Source organism: Bactrocera tryoni, chromosome 5, assembly GCF_016617805.1.
Source record: "Bactrocera tryoni isolate S06 chromosome 5, CSIRO_BtryS06_freeze2, whole genome shotgun sequence".
NCBI lineage: Eukaryota > Metazoa > Arthropoda > Insecta > Diptera > Tephritidae > Bactrocera > Bactrocera tryoni.
The window spans coordinates 28341592-28366211 of NC_052503.1; the positions used below are offsets into that span (position 1 = coordinate 28341592).

The 24620-nt window shown below is 35.4% G+C and overlaps 2 protein-coding genes across 8 annotated transcripts in view; both read left to right on the forward strand.

Annotated features, from left to right (window-relative positions):
* Positions 1 to 2000: 2000 nt before the first annotated feature.
* On the forward strand, positions 2001 to 17574 carry LOC120778808 (probable G-protein coupled receptor Mth-like 3). The gene is made up of 8 exons (XM_040110812.1): positions 2001 to 2062; positions 2857 to 3405; positions 12621 to 12774; positions 14293 to 14481; positions 14568 to 14819; positions 14887 to 15058; positions 15136 to 15318; positions 17496 to 17574. Exons 2-8 carry the CDS (start codon positions 2884 to 2886, stop codon positions 17566 to 17568), a joined length of 1545 nt encoding a protein of 514 aa, XP_039966746.1. The 5' UTR covers positions 2001 to 2062; positions 2857 to 2883; the 3' UTR covers positions 17569 to 17574.
* A 2590-nt stretch (positions 17575 to 20164) lies between these two features.
* The window catches only part of LOC120776851 (G-protein coupled receptor Mth2-like), a 57522-nt gene continuing 53066 nt past the window's right edge, over positions 20165 to 24620 (forward strand). For 2 of the 7 annotated variants that reach the window (XM_040107887.1, XM_040107891.1), the window contains exons 1-2: positions 20167 to 20423; positions 22872 to 23181. The gene's annotated coding sequence lies outside the window, so the exon portion shown is untranslated. Of the gene's footprint in view, positions 20424 to 22871; positions 23182 to 24620 lie in introns of all 7 variants that reach the window. The other 5 variants (XM_040107893.1, XM_040107888.1, XM_040107889.1 and 2 more) reach the window with 5 other exon arrangements.

Here is a 24620-nt window from a genome sequence, read left to right on the forward strand (position 1 = left end):
CTTATATAAATATAATGCAGAGTAATTGAAAACCCCTAATCTGAGTCATTCTTGGGTGTGTAAACCAAAACAAATCCGTATAATATGTGTGGGAATAGCCGTTTTTGGAAATACGCCACTAACGCAAGAGACCATAGATTCATATTTTCCAAAGAGAAATTGCGCAGTGAAATCCAAAACCGATTAAATAGAAACTGTATTCGTTAACTCCTTTCCAAGTGGACGCATGTTGATTCTGAATTAGCTACGCCATTCTCAAAATCTTACATGGAATATTTTGCATGTGAAAGTGGTCGGATGCCGAGTTTTCTCATTCCGGACAAAAAGTGCAACTATGAGTCCACTTTACAGCATTCGTTGAAACTGTTGAAACGCCATCCGACCAGCAGTTTCAGCGGCTTTTCGAAAAAGTGGATCCATTGGTGGCTACCATAATCATAACAGGTGGAATTTCGTCTGCAAACCTAGCTCTGAAAAAGGTAAAAGACCGCCCTCATCGGCTGGAAAAGTATGGTAGGCTCACTGCTTCTGGATGATCGGTGTGATCTAATTAACGGTTACAGGGCGCTTCGTTGGTAAATGATTGGGTCGGTTCGACGCCAATTGCAAAAAATATGACTTAAATTTATGAAGAAAAAGCGTTTTTCTATTATGTCAACGCACCACTTACAACTTCCGCCGTCGTCAGGGTGAAATAGTTCGAAACAGATTTCGAACTGGAATCCAATCCCCCGTATGCTTCATATTTGGCTCGGTGAAATTTCGTTTCGTATCCAAGCTTAAAAAAGTTACTCACCAGGTAGAAATTTTATTCAAACCAGGGGGTTATCACTGTCACGAAAGTTGTTTTGCAGATCTTCTGTTGGAGTATCGCTAAGGCAAGTGTATCGAGCTATAGAATATTATGTTGGCAAATATATTATTAATCTTTATATACATACATATATAAATCTTCTGACCGTGTGTTTGTAGGTGAACTGCTCCTAAGCGGCTGGACCGATTTTGATGAAATTTTTTGTGTGTGTTTAAGGAGATTTGAGAATGGCTTAGATTCAAAATTTGGTCCACTGGAAAATGTTTTTTAAATTAATTTTTCATTTTTAATCAATTGATAATTTTGGACTGTTTGACGATAGATTGCGCTACCATCGCAGTATCCAATATTCAAACCTTAAATTGGCGTAAACGTGCAATAAACAAAACGATGCCAAAGTAAAAGGCGACATCTGTAGACAAGTTTTCATAACGTGGACAGAGTTGTTCGTTCTTAAGTAATAAATTGGGTGATTCAATACATCTATGGGTAGCTATAATATTTTTTTTCATACCTGCTAACTATTGGAGGGGGTATCTCGACAGGCAATTTAAAATTGCCAGAGAACTGGCATAACGGAAGTGTTGATAAAAAGGTGTATTAAAATTTGAGATATACAGAAATCTTTTCGAAGCATTGCAAGACTGATGCCATAACGTTGCCAGCCGATTTTTTGTCTTTCCACGCTTGAGAACCGTTTCTTAATATGCAGTCCACCAGGCTGACAATCGATTGGACTCGATTGATTTCACTGATGCGCAGCCCAAATTCAACAGTATTTCTACCCCAAAAACCAATTCTTTCTTAACGCACGAAATGCTTTTTGATTCAGTTTTGTTGCTTCACCAATAATGCGATTATTTCTTAACTAATACTTATAATCTAACTAATAGAAATCATATACGAGTAGATGGTATTAGTAGTACTACCTATGTATCAGCCACAGTAAGACATGGGCGGGTCCTCTAGTTATACTATAAGCTAATTGCTTATGTATGTAATGACCCGCCATAGTATATAATTATGTCACCGAAAAATAATTCTGAGAGAAAATAAAATTTCTAAAATTTTCTTAATAACCGAGTACAAAAAATTCTGCGGTTTTATGAGTATAATCTGGCAAAATATAAGTAGCTTAAGCGTAAAACAAAAGTCAGTACATATTTAGATTTGAGCTCATCAATAACAGCGATCGCACTAAAAGCACGGCGGTGTTACTTTAAACAAATTTATAAAATTATTTTCACGGTTAGTAAATGCAAATATTAAAAATTTTAATAGAAATTTTTAAAAATTGTAGTAGAAATAGAGGGTGTGTAGAAAATAATATAATCACAGAATTATTGGAGAAATTTTATCAAATAACAGTAAATTAATATAACTTTATGATAAAAGCATATACATACATATGTGTAAGTATGTAATACATGTATGTATATAACAGATATATAGTTATTATACTTTTCTGTACATAACATTGCTGGTTCCAGGAAACCACAAAATAAACAAGTAAGAAAGGCAAAAGCTCGAGTTTAACCGAACATTTTATACTCTTGCAACTTTCCATAGAAATACCTTAAGGCGTTAAACGTCAACCCGATTTAAGGATCGCAATCTAAGCATTTTTATGCAAGGGGTCTTCTATTTCGAAGTTCTTTACTTAAAAAAAACAAAAAAAAAAACACAGATACTTCGAATTTAACAACTTTTCTCCAAAAATGCATGAATTTGAGCGAAAACGTGGCCTAGTCCCAATATAACTAATAACAGGATTTTCGAATATCCGACTGACTTTACTATAAGATTGGTTTTACACCTTAAAGTATTTCCCTGGCTTTGATTCTTGCAAGTTGCAAGAGTATAAAATGTTCGGTTGCACCCGAACTTAGCCCTTTCTTACTTGTTAACTATATATTTTTCTGAACAGGGTTGCCATCTATATAAAAATATGAAGTTGATTTCATATAATATTAAAAATTTATTTTACTTTGTTATATTTATTGTACCAAAAAATTTAAATTTTTTTATGTATCATATCCTAGGATTGCCCTACAAACAGAAATTCTGCAATGGGTCCCAACTTTAATGTCCACATATGCCTTGCTTTATGCTTTGTGATTTATTTAATGGACTCACTCGATGCTTCATCGATTATTCCGAATTGCGCTTTTGAAGACACCGTTGACTTAACCGATAGCGAAAGATTTAGCAACGGTTCTTACCTCTATGAAGGTGTATTGGTGCCACCGCATTTGGTCGGCTCCTACGACTACATTGAACTGCACGACGGAGAACATCAAAAAGTGCCGAAACATCTGCGTGGTTGTGCGTGCCAAATTCAAAATTGCTTAAAGCTCTGCTGCAAGCGTGGGAAGACGTTGCAGAGGAATAGTGCTAAGGATCCATGGAAATGTGCGGAATCGTCTGAAGAATACGGATATACGCCTTATGTAAATATTACCTCGTCTAATGGTAGTGTGGTTTTAAAGAATGCGTTGAAAGACTTTTTGGTGCAGTCGGGATTACCATGTGATAATGGGTATATGCTTAACCCGTATAAGGATTCACGCGACGAATGGACCTTATATGAGGTAAAATAATATTATATTATTATCTATTTATGTAAACTATGGATTTAAGAAATTTGTGGAATTTTGTAGAATGGTATTTTGTTGCGCGAATACGATAATAAGAAGTTAACACGAGGAGAATATTGCATGTCTGGCCTTGAAATAGATGGTGTATCCCAGTTACAACCATATAACTGTCCCGTACCGTACTTGGAATCGTCGGAGACTCAAGCAAACACTATAGGTAAATAAATTGTAAACACACATTCTACTTATGTATAAATGATCAACGTGACGAGCTCAGTCGATTTAGCCTGTACCGGCCTGTTTCAACATAAGTTAAATGAAACAAAATGCAAATAAATATTGTAAGCTTAGTTATGGTGTTTTACTTGGCAGGGCATTGTTCTTTGGGTGGGCATATAGGTCAATTCTGCCTATTTGTTGACGACGATCACATGTCGAGTTTGTCGCATCCAACACGGCAACGCTGCCCAAGCCGCTCAGCAGCCATTCGCAGCAGTCGTGAAGTGCCTGGTTAGCGCAGCGATTCCGTATGGCCATTGCTTCTTCATTATCAGCGCGGAAAAATTCATGTGACTTGTAGGCTGTGGTTGCACAACGACGGTATTCGCCCAAATTGAAGACGCGCGTCGAAATGCCTATCCAATTCAAGTAACGCGCCAGTTTTTTCGAGATAAAAGTTTTACCACGAGCTGGTAAACCGACCATGGCAATGACATGCGGCGTAGTAACGTCGGTAATGGCGCGTTCACCTCGCACCGGAAATGGCTTAGTTAGTAAGGATGCTGAGGTGGTTGATGAGCAAGGTGATGTGGAGGCGGATGATGAATATGAATCGATAATAGATGGAGGCGGCGTGGGCGGCGGTGTTGGTGATGCAACCAAAAGTGGTTGTTTCGTCGTCTGCGTTTGGTCGTGTATATGTGCTTGAGTGTTAGTGCTAGGTGCGCTAGACTGAGCTTGTCTGTAAGAAGATGATGAAAATGTTGTCAATGTATCTGCTGTCAATGATAACGCAGTGGGGGACTGCGATGGTGCCGTCGCAGTCTTCGTCGTTGTTGACGAATTGTTGGTGTTTAATGAATCCAGTTCGTTTAATGATGATGATATAACTGGCGTTGATAATGACAATGAAGATGGTGATGGAGATGATGATGATGATGATGATGATATTGATGATTCTGATGATTCTGATGATACGATTACATTGATACGTTCAATAGTATTCATAAATAGTCCTTTTAAAATTCAAACTTAGACAATATTAATCAAAAAATATATTAAGTTCTCTATAAACCACTAGCTAACTTTTGCGGTCTACCACGTTGCGACAGTTACAATTATGGAATTTTAAGTATATAAATGTTGCCTAAAAAATTGATATTATTTTAAAATTTTCTTATTTTATCAATGTAGTCTGTATTTCGTTTCTAACGAAATTTGGTGGGTGGACGTTGTGAATATTTAAAGATGCTTTGGCCGGCCAGTGCGTAAAACACAAAATTTAACTACACCCTGTATTCTGTCTTTTTGCCTGCCTGCAGGCCGCTTGGCCAAGCCTATTGTATGTAGAGCAGTCTCGTCGTTCTTTTGTGTTGGCAGAAAGTCTGAAACAGTTTTCTCTATAAGTTTCACTGCTTTCGTTTCGTATTGAGTTCGGTTTGGTTCGACTTTTTACTTGTGCGATTTGCTTTTTTGTTACCACAGCATCACAGACGAATAAATCCAGTCACTGGCGCATCTTTGTCGGCACCACTGGTGGCGATACGCTGTACGACACGGCGTCAACAGAAGCATAAAGAGAAAAATGTTTACTTGAAATGTTGAGTAAAAACTGAGCATTTTCTATTCACGGAATGTTTAAGGAAAGCTGCTAAGGTGACAGTACGTGATCGGCTGGTAGGGGTTATGTAACTTACATTGCATGAACGATTCATTTTATTAATATTAGATGTTCTCTACTGGGTCTCATTCACGTCCTCACCAAACATTTATATTCACACTGTTTTCAAACCAGACTGCTTTAGAAGGCGTGGCAGTGAAGCAATGATCGTTTTAATGTAGATAATTAGACCTTCCAGCAAGGTAAAAACCAAGCAGCAGTGGCTTAAAAGCAATAATCCTATTTTTTTCCTAAGTGCGGATGATTGGCCGGTGAACAAAACCTGTTGAGTTTCAAAAAATCTTTGTTTCGAGCAACGTCGTCGATGGCCGGATCGTTTAAGGCCTTTTGTGAAAACAAAAGTAGATCTTGTAACAGAACTTATGGCAGAACTAAGTGGACGGAGCGCAATGAGCTCGAAATCTATAGGACTGTGCCCAAAAATAAATTGACATTTGAATAACTGCGCGCGTCGCAGGATTTAGAGAATTTTTTTTTTTTAGGTTGGTAGTACTGTCAGTCACATTTATGTAAAATTTCATGTCAAAATATTCATTAGTGTTTGAGATACGTGTCGTTTTGTGAGCTGCTAAAAGTGAGTTTTTCGTTTTTTGCGATTTCGAAATTTGTTGAGCAAAGAATTTGCATTAAATTTTGTTTACGGAATCAATTTTCTGCTGCGGATACGTTGAGGATGGTACAGAAAACCTTTGGTGATGAAACTATGTCTAAAAAAAATGTTTACAAGTGGTATAGTGAGTTCCAAGCCGGCCGTGAATGTGTCGAAGACGAAGAGCGTCCAGGGCGACCATCAACTTCAACCGACGAAGCTCACGTTCAACAAATCAAAGATTTGGTGTTGAAAAACCGTCGATTAACAATTAGAGACCTTGCTGATGAAGTTGGCATATCGAAAGGCTCAGTCAATACCATTTTGAAGGATGTTTTGAGGCACGTTAAATCTCGACTGGTACGGAAAATATTGAATTTTTTGGAAAAAAGGCGTCGCGTTGAAGTATGTGAAACGATGCTTTCCGACTACCAGGGTGTCATGAAACGCATTATAACTGGCGATGAGACTTGGATATATACTTACGACCCCGAAACAATCGATCAGTCCGGCGAATATCGTGACAAAAGAGAGCCGATACCAAAAAAATTGCGTCAAAGTCGCTCAAAAATCAAGGTCATGTTGACTGTTTTCTTCGATTATCGTGGTGTTGTGCATTATGAATTCCTTCCAACCGGTCAAACAGTCAACAGGGAATATTTTTTGAACGTTATGCGTCGTTTGCGTAACGCTATCCGCCTAAAAAGGCCGGAATTTTGAAAAGACAATTCTTGGTTTTTACACCACGATAATGCACCATCCCATAGTGCCCTCGTAATTCGTGATCATTTCGCCAAAAACTCAACCCATATCGTTCCGCAACCACCGTATTCACCTGATCTGGCGCCGTGCGACTTCTGGCTGTTCACCAAGCTCAAAAGACCGATCCGGGGACACCGTTTTTATACGATAGAAGAGATTCAAGCCGCAGCGAAGACGGAACTGAAGGCCATCCCGGAAAGTGACTACAACCAGTGTTTCGAAGATTGGAAAATCCGTTGGCATAAGTGCATTGCATCGGGAGGGGATTACTTAAGATTACTTAAGTACAATGTCACCTTATTTTTTGGGCACAGAGTATATACGCACTCATTAACATATATGAATTCCTCTTACTAAAAAGTGTGAGTAAGCGTAGGGTTTGTCAAACTTGCAAGTATAACAAGCCTAAGCTTTTAAATTTTTGTACTTAGGTGAAAACCCTGCCTGAAACCATTTAAGCCGAAGCTTTCTCCAGTGCCTGCAGTTTGGTGCTCAATTTCTAATATTTGGCCCCAGACATATTCTTAGTTTGCTGAGTTTGATTTTTAATAAGGTGGCAACTCTTGTCTTGTTTTTAATCAAATTTTCCTCAAAAATATTTCATAAATATCTGCCTTCTGAGTAATACCCCCTTTCATATGGTATATTGCTTCCAACAGTAAAACATTGTTGTTGCTTTCTTCGTATTTTTTTGATCAGAAAGCAGAGCTTGTACGAGTATAAGAACAGTTGAGTGGTGATTTGGTATGGTATTGTATACAGAGAGCATTGAATGATATGTTATCGAAAATTAGAAAAGACGTGGCGTGAGATGAAGTTGCAGTTGAGGCACTATCAAATTTGACAGAATTTCTCTGAAAATAAATGTGTGTTTGAAACAAATCTTTCAAGTTCAGTGATTCATCTTTCTGTTGCTGTAGCTGTTGCTGGGGAGTTTAACTCAATGCTGCTTCATATAAAACAAGGAAAAATGTTAAATTCTGTTGTACTGAAGCTATAATACACTTCACTGGTGCAATTTTTATACTCTTGCGGTATGTGGTCTGGTCTGATCAGTACATACCAAGCCAAATTTCGTGGGGATATTTTGTGAAATAAAAAGGTGTTCACTACAAAAAAAGAATTTGGAACGGCCAGTTTGTATGACAGTTATATTTTATAGCGATCCGATCTAAACAATATATTCAGAGATTGTAGCACCATATTGAAAAAATTCATGACAAATTTCGTAAAAATATCTTGCCAAAGGAAAAAGTTTTCCATACTATGTCTTGCCTTCGACCGATCAGTTTGTATGGCACCTTTATCCTGAAACAGTTCGATATCGGTGGTTCCGATATAAGAGCAGATTGTTAGATATCTCAAAAACTGAGGGACTTGTGCGCGTATCCATACTGTATGAATTAAAAGACAGGTATACATGGCTAAATAGACTCAGTGCCGCAAGCTGATCATTTATGCATACCTACAAAAAATGTATGGCTCTTCGAAGTCTTCTTTAAAATACCCTGTTAAAGTATAAATATTATGTACCTATTAAGGTATAGAGCCGATTCGTATGTGTCTTTTTTGATAAGTTTATTAGGTAGTTCGGACGAATGCTGCTCAGTCGACCGTTTTTAACTCGATCCATAACATTTACAATCGATATGACTGTTGTGGTAATGGAATTTGGATGCTACAAGATACTGGTTGCAAGGGGTCTTAAAGGTCGCTCTTTTAATTTTAACCACTCATGTTCCAAAGAGCACACTTTAAGGATTGTTAGTTGTCTTACAGCTTGTAAATTTTGCGCCAGTTAATATACAGGATTAGGTTAAGTTGGTATTGTAGGTCAGTGAACTACGCATAGACCAGTTTTGCTCCTTGGCGATACCAGGTGGAGTTCAGTTACTAGATCCATGAGGAGTTAGTCCTCCCTTAGGATGCGTGCACTTGAGACGAATTACAACAGACTCGTTGTCCTCACTATCGATACCTCTAAGAGTGTATACGGTGGGGAATCCAGATGCCTACAGCGTAGTCTTTTACCAATGGGGGACAAGTGCACAAGAGGTGATCCATTATTTTCCTGGTGCCTTGCTCCAGACATTTTCTTCAGTCTTCTCGATATGTCAGCCCCATTCTGTGGGCACTAGATAGTGATCAGATGGTATTCCGATCATATATATGTATACAGTATTAGGCTTTAGAATTTCCATACAGATGCTTCAAATGAACTTCGCAAATTGATAAAAATATGTACCTTAAAAAAATATATTTTTCCGAGATAAGCTTTTTAAACTAACATGCCAATATGCAAGTCGCTGCGCCAAGGTTTTATGAGTAATTTGAGGAAAGTCAATTCGGTTTACAGCCAGCCGACATACGGATTGAATAGAAACTATTTGAAAGATGTCTCGGTCGTACGTTGGACGATCTATACGTTGTAGATATAAAACATGATCAACGAATGGACTTGCGGATAAAAAATGCTGTGGTAGGTACTTATGTATATGTACTATATATAAATACATATATGTAGAGTAGTTGGAAACCCCTAAGTTGAGTCATTCTTGGGTTTGTAAACCAAAAAAAAAAATCGTGTATATGTGGCAATAACCGTTTTTGGAAACTGTTTTTTACGATATGTATACACACAAACGAGGACGGACTAACTCGTATTTGGTTTCACTGCTCGATGGCGCCACTTGTATACTCGTAGTACATTCTCTTAGAAACGGTTATGTCCATGGTTTTTAGAAAAATGAAAATATGACTAGATTCTTAAGTAAAGTCGATGCTGTAGCCTTAACTCTTTTTCGATGGCGGGGGTGGGGGGGGCTATCACTGTCACGAAAGTTGTTTTGCTGATCTTCTGCTGGAGTGTCGCTAAGGCAAGTGTATCGAGCTATGGAAGATTATGTTGGCAAATGAATCTCTAGTATATTATACGCTAATTACTTATTGAACCGCCATAGTATATAATTATGTCACCGAAAAATAATTCTGAGAGGGAAAATAAAATTTTTAAAATTTTCTTAATAACCGAGTGCAAAAAATTCTGCGGTTTTATGAGTATAATCTGGCAAAATATAGCTTAAGCGTAAAAACATAAGTCAGTAGATATTTAGATTTCAGCTCGTCAACAACGGCAATCGCACTAAAAGCGCGGCGGTGTGACTTTAATTAAATTTATAAAAATTATTTTCACGGTTAGTAAATGCAATTAAAAATATAAAGAAAAAAATTAAATTTAAAATTAAAATAAATAAAGAAAAATTTAGAAAATTATGCTAGAAACAGTGGGTGTGTTGAACATAAAAATAACTGAATTTTCTGATTAATGTTAGCATGTATGTACATATGTATATTACAGAAACCTAGTTATTATGTGTGGTAAGAAAGCAATTCTTTAGAATACATACAGCTCATTTCTTCTGAATAATTATAATCATACTCTTCTGTACATAACATTGCTGTTTCCAGGAAACCACAAAATAAACAAGTAAGAAAGGCATAAGTTCGGGTGTAACCGAACATTTTATACTCTTGCAACTTGCCAGGTAAATACCTTACGGCGCTAAACGTTAACCCGAATTTAGGATCGTAATCTAGGCATTTTTATGCAAAGGACGATCTGTTTCGAGGTTCCTTACTTAAAAAAAAAACATAGAATCTTCGAATTTAATAAGGAATGTTTATTAACATTCGAAACAACATTCTTTGGCATTTATTATTATGGAAGATGGTCCCTTTCAAAAGTTGGTTGCGGCCCCGTCTCAGATAGTCCATCAGTTGAGTCCAATTTTCGATGACTCGTTCGAGCATTTCGACTGGTAACTGGTGTATGACACACATGATGTCTTGCTCCAATGGCTGAATCGAAGCGGGATTGTCCGCATAGACTTTAGACTTCACATATCCCCACAAGAAAAAGTTTGACGGTGTGATATCACACGATCTTGGTGGTCAATAAACCGGTGCAAACGTGAGATTATCTGCTCACTGAAGTGTTCTCTCAATAAATCGATTGATTGATGCGATGTGTGTGAGGTGGCGCCGTCTTGTGGAAACCAAATGTCATTGAGATCACGAGCTTCAATTTCAGGCATTAAAATATCGGTTATAATGCCGCGATAGCAGTCGCCATTGACGGTTACGTTCTCACCGGCAATATTTTTGAAGAACTATGGAAGGATGATTCAACCGGCTGACAAACCCCACCAAACCGTTGTTTTTCTGGATTAAACGGCAGCTCTTGAAGCTCTTCAGAGTGCTCTTCGTCCCAAATACGGCAATTTTGCTTGTTTACATACCCCTTGAGACAGAAATGAGCTTCATCGCTGAACAAAATTTGGCTCGAAAAGGTCAGATCTTCTTGGAACTTTCATAGAGCGAAGCGATGTCACTTCTTGCACAAGCTGAATTGGTCCGCTTTCAATTTAAAATATCAATGTAAAATGCGCCAAGTCGTTCCATACGTCAGTTCGACTTGCTGCAAACGGCGCCGAATCGACTCTAAACGGTCTTCGCTGCGGCTTCTACATTTTCTTAACTGCTCGCTAGACGTGGTTCATTCGGTCGAATATAATAGAATAATGAATGCTGGGTCTCAAGTTGGGTGATGGTGCTGTGAATAGTATACTCACATCGTTATATCTCATACATCGGCCGCCATATTTGGCATAAGTTTGTTTAGCGTAACGAAATAATTATATGAAACACTACGATATATAGGGATATGAGTCATATAACATATTTTCGGCATTAAGCCATAGTATATCCAATATTGTACGTACAGATAATTTTAACGAAAGCTTGAAGATCTTATATTGGGTGTATAGGAGATAGTGGTAACTCGATTTTATTTATTTTTTGCCAAAAATAAAATGCTCCCAAGGTTTCATCAGAATTCCTCACATACAATCATCAATAAATGGAGTGAAGTCAGATAAATGTTTGAAAATTCTGATATTAGTTATGTAGAGGCTAGGAAAAGTTTTCGCCCAATTTTATCCATTTCAGGCACAAAGGAACAGCGCTATGAGTAAAACACGCTCTCTCATTTTAATTCAGATAACTCACATATTGGCCGATATATCCGGTGCGGCCTTATACCAGGTATAAAGGGGCTCAGGGAAGTATTAACCGTTTCAAACCATTATTGATATACAGTATTGCTGTTGTCAGGAAAGGACTCTGTCTGAATTTCAATTGTATATCTCACACATTAATTATATATTTTTCTGTAAAGGGTTGCCATCTATACAAAAATATGAAGTTGATTTCACATAATATTAAGAATTTATTTTACTTTGTTATATTTATTGTTCCAAAAAATTTTAATTTTTTTTATGTATCATATCCTAGGATTGCCCTACAAACAGAAATTCTGCAATGGGTACCAACTTTAATGTCCACATATGCCTTGCTTTATGCTTTGTGATTTATTTAATGAACTCACTCGATGCTACATCGATTAATCCGAATTGCGCTTTTGAAGACACCGTTAACTTAACCGAAAGCGAAAGATTAAGCAACGGTTCTTACCTCTATGAAGGTGTACTGGTGCCACCGCATTTGGTCGGCTCCTACGACTACATTGAACTGCACGACGGAGAACATCAAAAAGTGCCGAGACATCCACGTGGTTGTGCGTGCCAAATTAAAAATTGCTTAAAGCTCTGCTGCAAGCGTGGGAAGACGTTGCAGAAGATTAGTGCTAAGGATCCATGGGAATGTGCGGAATCGTCTGAATATACGCCTTATGTAAATATTACCTCGTCTAATGGTAGTGTGGTTTTAAAGAATGCGTTGAAAGACTTTTTGGTGCAGTCGGGATTACCATGTCAAGGGTATGTGCTAAACTCGTATAAAGATTCAGACGACAATTGGACCTTATACGAGGTAAAATAATATTATATAATTATCTATTTATGTAAACTATGGATTTAAAAAAATTGTGGAATTTTGTAGAATGGTATTTTGTGGCGTGAAATCGATAAAAAGAAGTTAACCCGAAGAGAATATTGCATGTATGCCCTGAATATAGATGGTGTATCTCAGTTACAGCCATATAACTGTCCCATACCGATCGAGGGAACGTCGGAGATTAAAGTAAACACTACAGGTAAATAAATTCTAAACACACATACTACTTATGTATAAATGATCAGCGTGACGAGCTCAGTCGATTTAGTCACATCGGCCTATTCGTCCGTCTGTATCTATATGAATTAGTCCATCAGTTTTTGCGACATCGATCTGATCTGTGTTTCTCATTAAGGATCTGCTCATTTGTATGATCGGATAAAAAGAGTAAAGAGCCGCACTACAAATAGATCGATCGGACTTAAGTCCTTGTATAAAAAACTTGAGGAAGTTTCAGCGGAACCACTCCGACATATTCGGTTTAAGGGTTCGCTGAAGTCTAATGCAGCGTCTGTTTACCAGAGGTGCGGCTGCAAGCGGCCGTCGGTTTTGAAACAAATAGCGAGCCACTTGTATGTGTGTGTGCAAATGTGTCGAAAAGTTTATTAACACTCGTTTAGCGTGGTTGTGCGGTTTGGGACCGGTCAAGTAGAAACCACTCTCAATGAAAAAGAAACAACAGCCTCAGCTGGTTGATGTCCTTGTAAAAGTAAAGACTGACATCACCGCCGTCCAAGAAATATGATGGACGGTCTGCATATAAAGGAGCGCAAATTTGGTGTGGGATTTGTAACACTGATTTACCCACGCGCGACGGAAGAGAAGGATGATATGACCAAAGATACCTTCTATGAGCGCTTGGAGCGCAACTATGAGAGATTCCATTGTCCGACTATGTTGAGTTTCGAATTGCAATTACCCGTATGAAGAGCAACAAAGCGGCAGGGGCCGACGGATTACCGGCTGAGCTTTTCAAATATGGCGGCGAAAAACTAGCAAGGTGCATGCAACAGCTTCTTTGCAAGATTTGGGCCGGATGATCTGCGCTAATTATCGCCTCCCTAATATCGCATATAAGGACTTATCGAGCATAGTATCGACCAGGTTTTCGCTATGCGCCAAATCTTGGAAAACACTCGTGAAAGAAAAATTAACACACACTACCTCTTCGTTGATTCTAAAGAACCTTTCGACAGCACGAAAATCAACCAGAGAACTTAAAACTGTTTTAAGTTCTCTGATTAAGATAGTTTTAAAAAACGAAATTTCCTGAAAACTCTGTAACGAAAATCAAGCTTTTAAAATCCACAAAATACATGAGTCAAATGATAATTTTTTGTCGGCACCCAAAAGACCTTGTCTAGAGTTATTTAGTTCGAGCTCCAAAAGAATTTGAAGTCTCATCTATTTCTGAGCTAAAGGTTGGAACATTTTAGTGCGGTGCGCTATTTATTCAATGTTTTAAAAAACACGACTCTTACTGAGATAGAATGAAAGTACTCAAAGTACTTGAGAGCAATCCATTTCCAACAGTCTTTATTTAGAGAGATCAATATGTATGAAAGTAGTAAACCCACTACTTGAAATAAAGGCGAATTTCAGTGCCCAGATCATGGAGATAACTTGAGCACAAATCGGGTAGCACAGTCTATTACATTATTATTATTTTTTTCTTTCATTTTTCTTATAATTATTTTATTAAATTTCTTCCACACAGTGATGTTTGTTTCCTTGCCATTTTTATTGCTAACCATACTGATCTATTGCGCCATACCGGAACTATATAAAAATCTATACAGCAAATGCTTGATTTGCTATCTATTGGCGCTGGCAATTGCGAGTACGATGATTATTGTGGTCAATTTGGGAACGAAGTATTACAGTACCCCTGCATGTACTGTAATTGGTGAGTGTGTTTGAATAAATTTGATTTAATTTTTCAATTTACTTCCATTCCAACATATTTATATACATACGTTGCTTGTGTAATAGGTGCAGTCGCTTATTACTTTTACCTGGGCGCTTTCTTCTGGCTCAATACCATTTGTTACGATATTTGGGCCACATTTTCTGGACGCCTCACCGTTGCGTCACAGCAAGCGACACGTACACATTTTCGCAACTACTCACTCTACGCTTGGGGAGTGCCATTGTTGATGACTATTGTGACCATGACATTACAGTATTCCAAGATAGATAAAAGTTACAAATCTGGTATCGGTGATACCCATTGTTGGCTGAAAAGTAAGACAATTCATATTGAAATAATGGATTTCATTTAAATCAATATTTCATTTTTTCTTACTTCCAGCCAATGATTGGTCAGCTATGATGTACTTTCATGGACCCTGTTTATTGCTCATCGCCGTTAATACAGTGATGTTTTGTTTAACTGTATACAAGATCTATAGCGATAGCCAAGAAATTAAGGGCGTCTCACGGAGCATGAACTGCACAACGCACAGGAAATCACATGAGCATAGGTGAGTTGTTTGGTCCGATATACTATAAATGAGAAAATACACTATTATACGCTATTATACGCTATTCTCTCTTCTAGTGCTTGGCTATTCTTGCGTTTGTTTATTGCAATGGGTGTCAGTTGGATTTTGGAAATGTTGGGTTATATAATAGGACCAAATCCGTTTTTCCAGGTGGCCGATTTCTTCAACGCATCCCAAGGCTTGCTTATATTCACGCTCTTTATTTTGAAGAAATCCACACTGGTGCTAATTAAAAAAAGGTAATGTTATATTGTGCATCGTTTTTTTTAATTTTTGGTTTGCAAAGTAACAGGATGCGACTCTGATTCCGACAACTTCAATTGACGGTTCTAATTCAATTCTATCATTCGCACGTCGAGTCGAAGTAGCCGAAATGAAACCGAGCTTTTTATTCGGCCATGAACTGCCCACTCGGCAGCACATTTCAAATGTTTTTATACTCTCGCAACAATGTTGCTAACGAGAGTATTATAGTTTTGTTCACATAACGGTTGTTTGTAAGTCCTAAAACTAAAAGAGTCAGATATAGGGTTATAGATATATACCAAAGTGATCAGGGCGACGAGTAGAGTCGAAATCCGGATGTCTGTCTGTCCGTCCGTCTGTCCGTCCGTCCGTGCAAGCTGTAACTTGAGTAAAAATTGAGATATCATGATGAAACTTGGTACACGTATTCCTTGGCTCCATAAGAAGGTTAAGTTCGAAGATGGGCCAAATCGACCCACTGCCACGCCCACAAAATGGCGGAAACCGAAAACCTATAAAGTGTCATAACTAAGCCATAAATAAAGATATTAAAGTGAAATTTGGCACAAGGGATCGCATTAGGGAGGGGCATATTTGGACCCAATTGTTTTGGAAAAGTGGGCGTGGCCCCGCCCCTACTAAGTTTTTTGTACGTATCTCGGAAACTACTATAGCTATGTCAACCAAACTCTACAGAGTGCCGTTTTTTAAGGCATTTCCATATACAGTTCAAAAATGCAGAAGAAATCGGATAATAACCACGCCCACCTCCCATACAAAGCAGTTATGTTGAAAATCACTAAAAGTGCGTTAACCGACTAACAAAAAAACGCCGAAACACTAAATTTTACGGAAGAAGTGGCAGAAGGAAGCTGCATCCAGGCTTTTTTTAAAATTGAAAATGGGCGTGGCGTCGCCCACTTATGGACCAAGAACCATATCTCACGAGCTACTAGACTGATTTCAATGAAATTCAGTATGTAATATTTCCCTAATATATTGATGACATGTACGAAATATGGGTGAAATCGGTTCACAACCACGCCTTCTTCCAATATAAAGCTATTTTGAATTCCATCTGATGCCTTCTCTGTATAATAGGAGTATAAACATTAGGAACCAATGATGATAGCGGAATAAAACTTTACAAAAATACGGTATTTGAAAAATATTTAAATGACGAATAATGAAATCTCGATTATCACTTTACCATGCGAGAGTATAAAATGTTCGGTGACACCCGAACTTAGCCCTTCCTTACTTGTTTTTTTTGCGTTCCTAAAACAACAGTATTTTAGTGTTTTCGACGAACGACGCTAGATGAGGCATAGCGCATGAAATTCACTAATCTTGCGCCTGTAAGATTTTAAGCTAGTTTAAATTTATCTCTCTAATATCGGTCGGGTTGATAGCAATATCCATCTGTTTGTTTCGTTAAAGTAAGATCACGTTATGCCAATAACCAACTCTGCATACATGTATCTTTCTCTCAAGCTAGGTTTCTATCTACTCGTATATTTTCGGAATCTCTCACAATAGAGATCAGCCCATTTTCTATCTTTATCTTAATCTACGGCTATATTTCTTTCTCTTATCTTACTATACTATTCTCAATTTTTATCTCAATTATTATCGTTATTCCTGTCCTTTATCACTATTTGTATTTCCATAATATCTATATCCTTCTCTTTATCCATTTCTACTTCTTTTTCTATCTGTTATATTATCTATAGATTTAAATCTGCCGTTAAATATATTATATATCCATTCAAATTTTAATCCTTTAAACACATTTCTGTTTTTTTACACATCTCTAAATGCCCTCTCCAGCTATCCGCTATCATTCCTGACCAGTATTAATCATATTAAACTTGCGGACCTGAATTTTAGATTTTCAATAAATTAATAAAGTTTTATAACATTTTTGCAAACCCTGCTAGATAAACATTTTAAAACCCTCATCCTAGTCAATATTGGGTTGCTAAAATTTTGCAAATGATTTGAAAAAATTCTCAAAGTAATATCTGTCGAGGCCTCAAAGATCATTAGAGTCGGTTTCGCAAGATTATAACTTACTATACTTTCATCTGATGGATAATATATAGACTTTTCTTGTATTTAATTTTATAATATTTATTTGTTGAAACATTTTAACATTTCTCTTTATTAGCATAACAACATCGGAATGCAAGATGATCATGTGCCTAAGACGAAAATTCAACCAATCGCCCGGTCTCAATTAGAAAAAATCAAACACATTTTTTAAATATACATATGCCATAAAGTATTCGTAATAATTATTGTCTCAAAACGATATTTGTTTTTGAAATAAATGAAGCTTTAAAACATTTTACCATATTTGTATAGAGTTGGTTTCTGCGTTAAGTAATATGATCTTTACCTGTTACGAGGAAGTCGTCACGAATGTACTAAAGACGATCGAACTCGAAAGATTGTAGTATTTACTTCGAAGGATATATAAGATTATCACCAGCTCATACGACAAATTACAATCCAGCAACTATGCTGAAGAAACCCTTATGTTTAAAGGAAAAATATTAAGGTTCGTTTTACTGGAATTTACATGAGTCTTTCCGATAAAGATCAAAACCTAACAGAGTACATATCTTTATGTTGTCTTGAAGTCGACAATAATTTTAGGCTACATATCTAGGGTAAAATCATTCTTAACAGTCACACAAAAAGTAACGGGTAATCCAAGTAATTTTTCTTTCCATGAAGACTTACGTTCACCAGTCGTTCATCTTTATTACGAAAATTCACGTTCTGTAAAGAATGTGTTTCGCGTGCTTCGCTCAACTTACGGTCAACATAATCGGCCTACTTGAGACCAAGCATTCATTTCATTCAGAACTCAAGCTGCTCGACCTACCCAAGCGACATAGTTTCGCTATAGGGGCTCTTGAAAAGTTCCAAGAAGATCCAAATTTTGTTCAGTGAGGTCCATTTCTGGCTCAATAGGTATGTAAACAAGCAAAATTGCACACTTGGGATGAAGAGCAACCTGAATAGATTCAAGATCTGTCATTGCATCCAGAAAAAATAACGGTTTGGTATGGTTTGTGGATCTATAACCGTAAATGGCGGTCATTATCGCGTCATCACAATCGACTATGAAATTGAAGCTCATGATCTCGGCGACATTTGGATTCAACATGACGGCGCCACTTCCTACACACCGCATTAGTCAATGGATTTATTGAGTGAACCCTTTGATGAGCAGACGATTTCACGTTTTGGGCCGACCGATTGGCCATAAAGATCGTGCGATATCACACCGTTAGACTTTTTTCCTGTGGGTTGTGTAAAGTCTAAAGTCTATGCGGACAATCCCGCTTCGATTCAAGACTTGGGGCAAAGCATCATGCGTGTTATTCGTCAGTTACCTGTCGAAATGCTCGAATGAGTCGTCGAAAATTGGACTCATCTGAGACGTAGGCGCGGCCAACAATTGAATGAGATAATCTTCAAAAAATAAAGGCCAAATAATATTCATTCGAATAATAATAAATATATGTATAATAGATTACTCTTTAGTTGAAAGATAAGTTTTCGTTAAAATAATATCAGTGATTTTGACAAAGTATTGCTAAGAAATCATGAACGGTACGAATTAAAACATCACACTGGTCTGATGGTCCAATTACAATCCCGATAAATGGATTCATTCAAGTGCCGAAGAGTTGAAGACCATTTTTTGCCAACTGATAAGTATCTTGGACTAAAGGCTAGTAATGCGTTAGAAAAGGAAGTAACTTTTACGTCTCTATCGCTATGGATAATAGGTTCGGTTGTTCTCAGTTCGGAGCTTTATCTACCTAGAAATACACCAATATTAAGAACGACTAAGAATTAGGTGTTGTTTTTACAGACCACCTTTTAGATAGTGAAATGCTCAAAACTTGCAGAATTACTGCATATAGACAAAGCTTCAATTCCTATTGATCAGTTAGAGTCTACTTTTGCCAAGACAGAAATTGCCAATTCAAGGTTAAAGAGATTTCTTTAGCTGGCCTCCGACCTCCAAGCACTGTATTCAATGGTTCAAACGTCAAAAAACGTTTGGACCGTGTTTACATGTTCTTCACCACAGTACGAAATATTGCTGCACTTCGAAAGTGCTGGTTGCCTCTCTTCCTGGATAACAGGATTTTCATCATTAAACAAAGCGAAAGGATCTGAACTTGGCAGAAATGCCCATACAAATGGCGGATGTTGAAGAACTCTTAGCACAAATACAAGTTTTTTTGACCATTCAGATGTTGAATTAATGGATCAAAGCCCAAATAGTGACTTTGGCAATGAATTTGAACTGATCCTGGAAATCCAAAAATAAATAGAGAGAACAAATAATGGTCATAGGCTCTTATATTTTAGGATCTAGAACATTTTCCTTTTCAATTAATTGTTTGTGATTTCAAATCTCTAAACACAAGTGGTCTCAATAGCTGTGTCACCGTGATACTCTTGAATATTTAATTCAATTTTATTGCAGTTCCCGAATAAAACAAAAACCAAACACTGCTGCGCCTCAAACGCTGCTTCGCCGCTTTTGCTTTGCTTTTCACCACTACACAACTGTAACTCACCACAAACGCGGCGAATGATTTGCAATCACACAATTAACCCAGCAACCGCCAACTCTGCACAAAAGCAATATTGCCAAGCATGATAACGACTTAGGGCAATTCATAGCACATAGTTAGCGTTGACCAGCAGCGAGCGTTGATGAGCGCACGGAAGCACTAGGCAATGACACGATGTCGCTCCATCACAATGGGCACTCATCGTTGGGAATTTTAGTGGCCTCCAATTGATAGTGACTTTGTTGGACGCTTCAGTTCACTACGAAACGTTGATGTGCGCGGTTGTTGGCGCGATTGACAAGCAAGAACAAAAGCAAAGCGGTGAAATTATAATAACAAAACGTAAAGACGTTCAAATTGCGCGAGAAACCGGTTGAATAAACGCCTATCATTTGCACTAAAATACCGGCTGCTTATTTGCAAGTGTGTAATTAGTGAAGACGAGTGATAAAAGTGGAAAAATAAAGAAATAAAAAACAACAAAAATAAAGGTAGTCAGAGTGGAGCACATATTTGTAAATCTTAAATTTCATTTCGGGATTTTTTAATTGCTCAATGGTGACATTTTTTGAATACAACTTTGAATGTTGCAAGGAGAAAATTATAAAAAAAAAAAGTAAATAAACATTATGTGATATAAAAATATAATTAAAAACCAAAATAAATTAAATATTTCGAAAAGCAAATTATTACCTTTACAATTAAAAATTAAAAAAATAAAATGTGTAATCAAAATTTATAAAAAAATATTAAATTTAAAAATTATTTAAAAAACATTAAATTGAATTAATAATTTTTTTTAATTTTAAAATCTAATCAGAATTAAATTAAACTCATATTTATGATAAACATACTTAAATAATTTAAATAAAGTTTTAATAAATTTTTAAAATTATTTGAAAAGAAATTAAATTCAAATTTATTAATAAAAATCATGTAAAAATCTTAAAAAAAAACATAGAACAGTTTCGAAAATAATTAAAAGGAAAATTAAATTAAAATGTTGAAAAAAATGTATTATTTAAAATTAATTTGAAAACATTAATTAAATTAAAAAGTGTCATTAAAAACATGAAATAATTTTGTAAATTTTATTAAAAAAGATCTTAAATAAATTTATTAATAAGAATTTGTAATTTTTCCTTTTCCGATCTTTAAAAATTAATTAGAAAAAAAAATAAATTTATATTTATTGATAAAAAATGTTTACAAACTTTAACAAATTTAAAAAAATTTAAAAATATTAATTGAAAAAAAATTAAATCTAAAAATTTTTGATAAAAGATAAAAAGATATAAAAAAATTAAAAACAAAAATTGAGTATAAATTAAAAAAATGATTTTAAAAGAAAATATTAAACTTGATTATTAAAAATAAATTAAAAAAAACATTTTGAAATAAATAATAATTTTTTTAAAATTAATTTAAAATGTATTATTCAAAACATATAAAAAATTCTATATTTTAAAATAGAATTATAAAAAAATAAACAAATAATTTAAAAACAAAAATAAAAAAAAATAAAATAAATATAAAAAAATAATATTTTATTTTTTTTGACAAAAATTCTATATACATACATATGTATGTATTAAAACAAAAATACAAAAAAATTAAATTTTTTGAAAATAAATTAAAGTAAAATAAATTATAATAAATACATATGTACTTGAAAAAAATTAATTAATTTTAATAACAAAAAAAAATAAAATGTATATATGTATGTATATAAAAAATTCAAATAAAACGTTTATTGATGTAAAATAAATTTAAAATAAATAAAAAAATTGTTAATTAAAAAAATTTATTAAGTAGAAATTAAAATTAATTTTAAAAAACTTTGTTTTTAAATTTTGTTAATTCTAGAAACTGATAAAAATAAAATTATAAATTAATGAGAGATTTATAAAAGACGTACATATGCATAATTCACATAAATTTAAACAATTAAATGTAAAAATTAATTTAAAATACATTCTTATAATATATAAAAAAACTAAAAAAATTAATAATTAATATTATTGAAAAGAAAATTAAATTTAAATGTGTAAAAAAAAATTGATTAATGGATTTAAAATCGTAACTACAAAAAAATAACTAAAGTGAAAAGAAATTAAAATTTATTGAGAAGAATACAAAAAATAAAAATATTAATTATATAATAAAAATTACTTGAAAACAAAATTAAATTAATATCTATTAATAAAAAATTAAAAATATATACATATATTAAAAATTTATAAATAGACACAATAAAAAATTAAATATATTTTTTTAAATTATTTTTTCTGAATAAATAATCCAAATTTTAATTTGCTATGCACAAAAAACATTTTTATCAATTGTGCCCCATTCGTATATACATTATGTAAGCAAATCAAAATAATTGGCACATTCAATGCTTGTGGGTTAAAATAATTCGATTTCTTTCACTTGTTATAACAATAACAACAACAAACAAGTATAAATAACAAACAGCGCGGAAGTTAGGCAAATAAAAATTAATAATTTGATCCGCAGCACAAGCAATGGCAAAGCCAAACCATATATACATACATACAAACACACATACATACCTACATACCTACATATATGTATGTATATACCTTATGTACCGACGCACAGCCACACAAAATTTTGTTTGACAAATAGTGACCACACACGCTCCGCGCACACCTCCGCCTAAACGTCAATGATTGTTAAGTACTTACAAACGTGCATATGTACATATGTATGTACAATATTTGCAATACATATGCATTTACTTAAGGCAAATACGTGCACATTTTATATACAAAACACTGCTTAAGCACATACCGACATCCAAAAAAACCTAAAGACAAAAACAAAAAAAATCGTGTTTGCACCTGGATGACACATACTTGGCTTGGCTTAATTGTATAATTGTTGTTTTCATTGTATTTGTTGTTTTTGAGTAGTGTTTTCACGGTTGTTATTAAAGGCCTGATCGCTCCGTTCGAAGTTGAAGTAAACAAAATAAAGTTGTCGCATTCAAAAGCACAAAAAAAGAAGGTGAAGAAGTTTACTAAAGCGAAAGATAAAGAAAAGCACATAAACATACATACATATATACGAAAATAAATATATTTAAGATAACGATCGAGTGCTGCAAAATAGAAATAATGAAAAGTTAAAAGGCTAAACGAAGATAACACCAAGTACAGCGAGCGGAAAAAGTTTGTGTACGCAAACAAACCGGGAGAGAGACAGGGCTGAAGGGTACTACAGGTAAGTGCAAAATTGAACTTCGCAAGAAAATTTCACAAAGCAACAGCAACAGCCATGCTGATAACAATAAGGTCAGTGAATGCATAGTAAATAAACGTGGTAGCCAGTTCTGGAAGGCGTGAGAAAGGCGCTACGGTAGCTTTGAAAAACTATTTTGGGATATGAAAAAAGTTGTTGAAAGTTTGAGATATGTATTTGTATGGAAATAATAATAATTTCTGTCAATAACATTCTATTTTTGCTTCATTTTTTTTAATGGAATTTAAACTCAATTACTACCATCATATTGGCTCTCTATATTGAATTCGATCATCAGTCAGCTTGAATTGCAGCTACCTGTATGTACATATATGTCATAGTGATTCAATCTGAAACATTTTTTTGGATAGTAATCTATAGTATATCAAATTTTGTGAAGATATCTTCTAAAACAAAACGTTTTCCGTACAAAAATTGGATCTTCAACGGTTAGCTACATATGTATGCTATAGTAGTCCGATATAAACAATACATTGGTACATGGTAAAATTACTTTGAACAATAATCCATGCCGTATTTCGTGAAATAAAATAGTTCCATACAGGCACCTGAGTTTGATCCATAAGTTTGTATGGAAGCTATATCCTATAGTGGTAAGAAAAGGACTTGTCCCAAATTTCAGATCGACATCTCCATCCATTGTGTCTAATTTTCGATGACTCGTTCGCGTATTTCGACTGGTAACTGGCGAATGGTACGCGTGATGTTTCGCTTCTAGGTCTGAATCGAAGCGGGATTGTCGGCATAGAGTTTAGACTTTACATATCCCCACAGGAAAAAGTCTAACGGTGTGATTTCATACGATCTTGGTGGCTAATTGACTGGGCCAAAACATGAAATTATCTCCACACCGATGAATTCTCTCAATAAACCCATTGATTGATGCGATGTGTTGGAAGTGGCGCCGTTTTGTTGAAACCAAATGTCGCCGAGATCACGATTTCACATTAGAAGGTGCTAAATTTTCGAAAATCAATGACATACGATATTCGAAAAACGTCTTCTTGAAGTCGCTTTCACAAGGTTAAAGATTAAGCAGGGATGATACGAAAGAACTTTTTAGGTCAAGATTGGATGATGGCACCGCTGAAATTTCGATGAAAACTCGAGTTCTTCTTCTGCAAGGTTGTGGTGGTTTGAGAGAGTGTTTTTCTAATAACGGTTCATCTTTGTGACAGGCTTTGTGCCTAAAATTGTAATAATCGGGCTAAACTGCCATCAACCCCATATACGAACATAGCACTATATGAACATGAAGGTATTTTCCTGTTTTTGATCCTTGGAAGTTGCAAGAATATGAAATGTACAGTTGCGATATACTCGAACTTAGCTCTTTCATACTGGTTTTGCTTTGAAGTGGTTCCTTGTTTCTTATACTAATTAAAATTAATTAAGTCTAA

What these genes read in the sequence shown, in the direction of transcription:
- LOC120778808 (XM_040110812.1), top strand. Translation starts at nt 2,884, where the DNA reads ATGGGTCCCAACTTTAATGTCCACATATGCCTTGCTTTATGCTTTGTG. An exon ending in CCCTGCATGTACTGTAATTG is followed by an intron (nt 14,482 to 14,567) that starts GTGAGTGTGTTT and finishes CTTGTGTAATAG; the next exon opens with GTGCAGTCGCTTATTACTTT. An exon ending in AGGAAATCACATGAGCATAG is followed by an intron (nt 15,059 to 15,135) that starts GTGAGTTGTTTG and finishes TCTCTCTTCTAG; the next exon opens with TGCTTGGCTATTCTTGCGTT.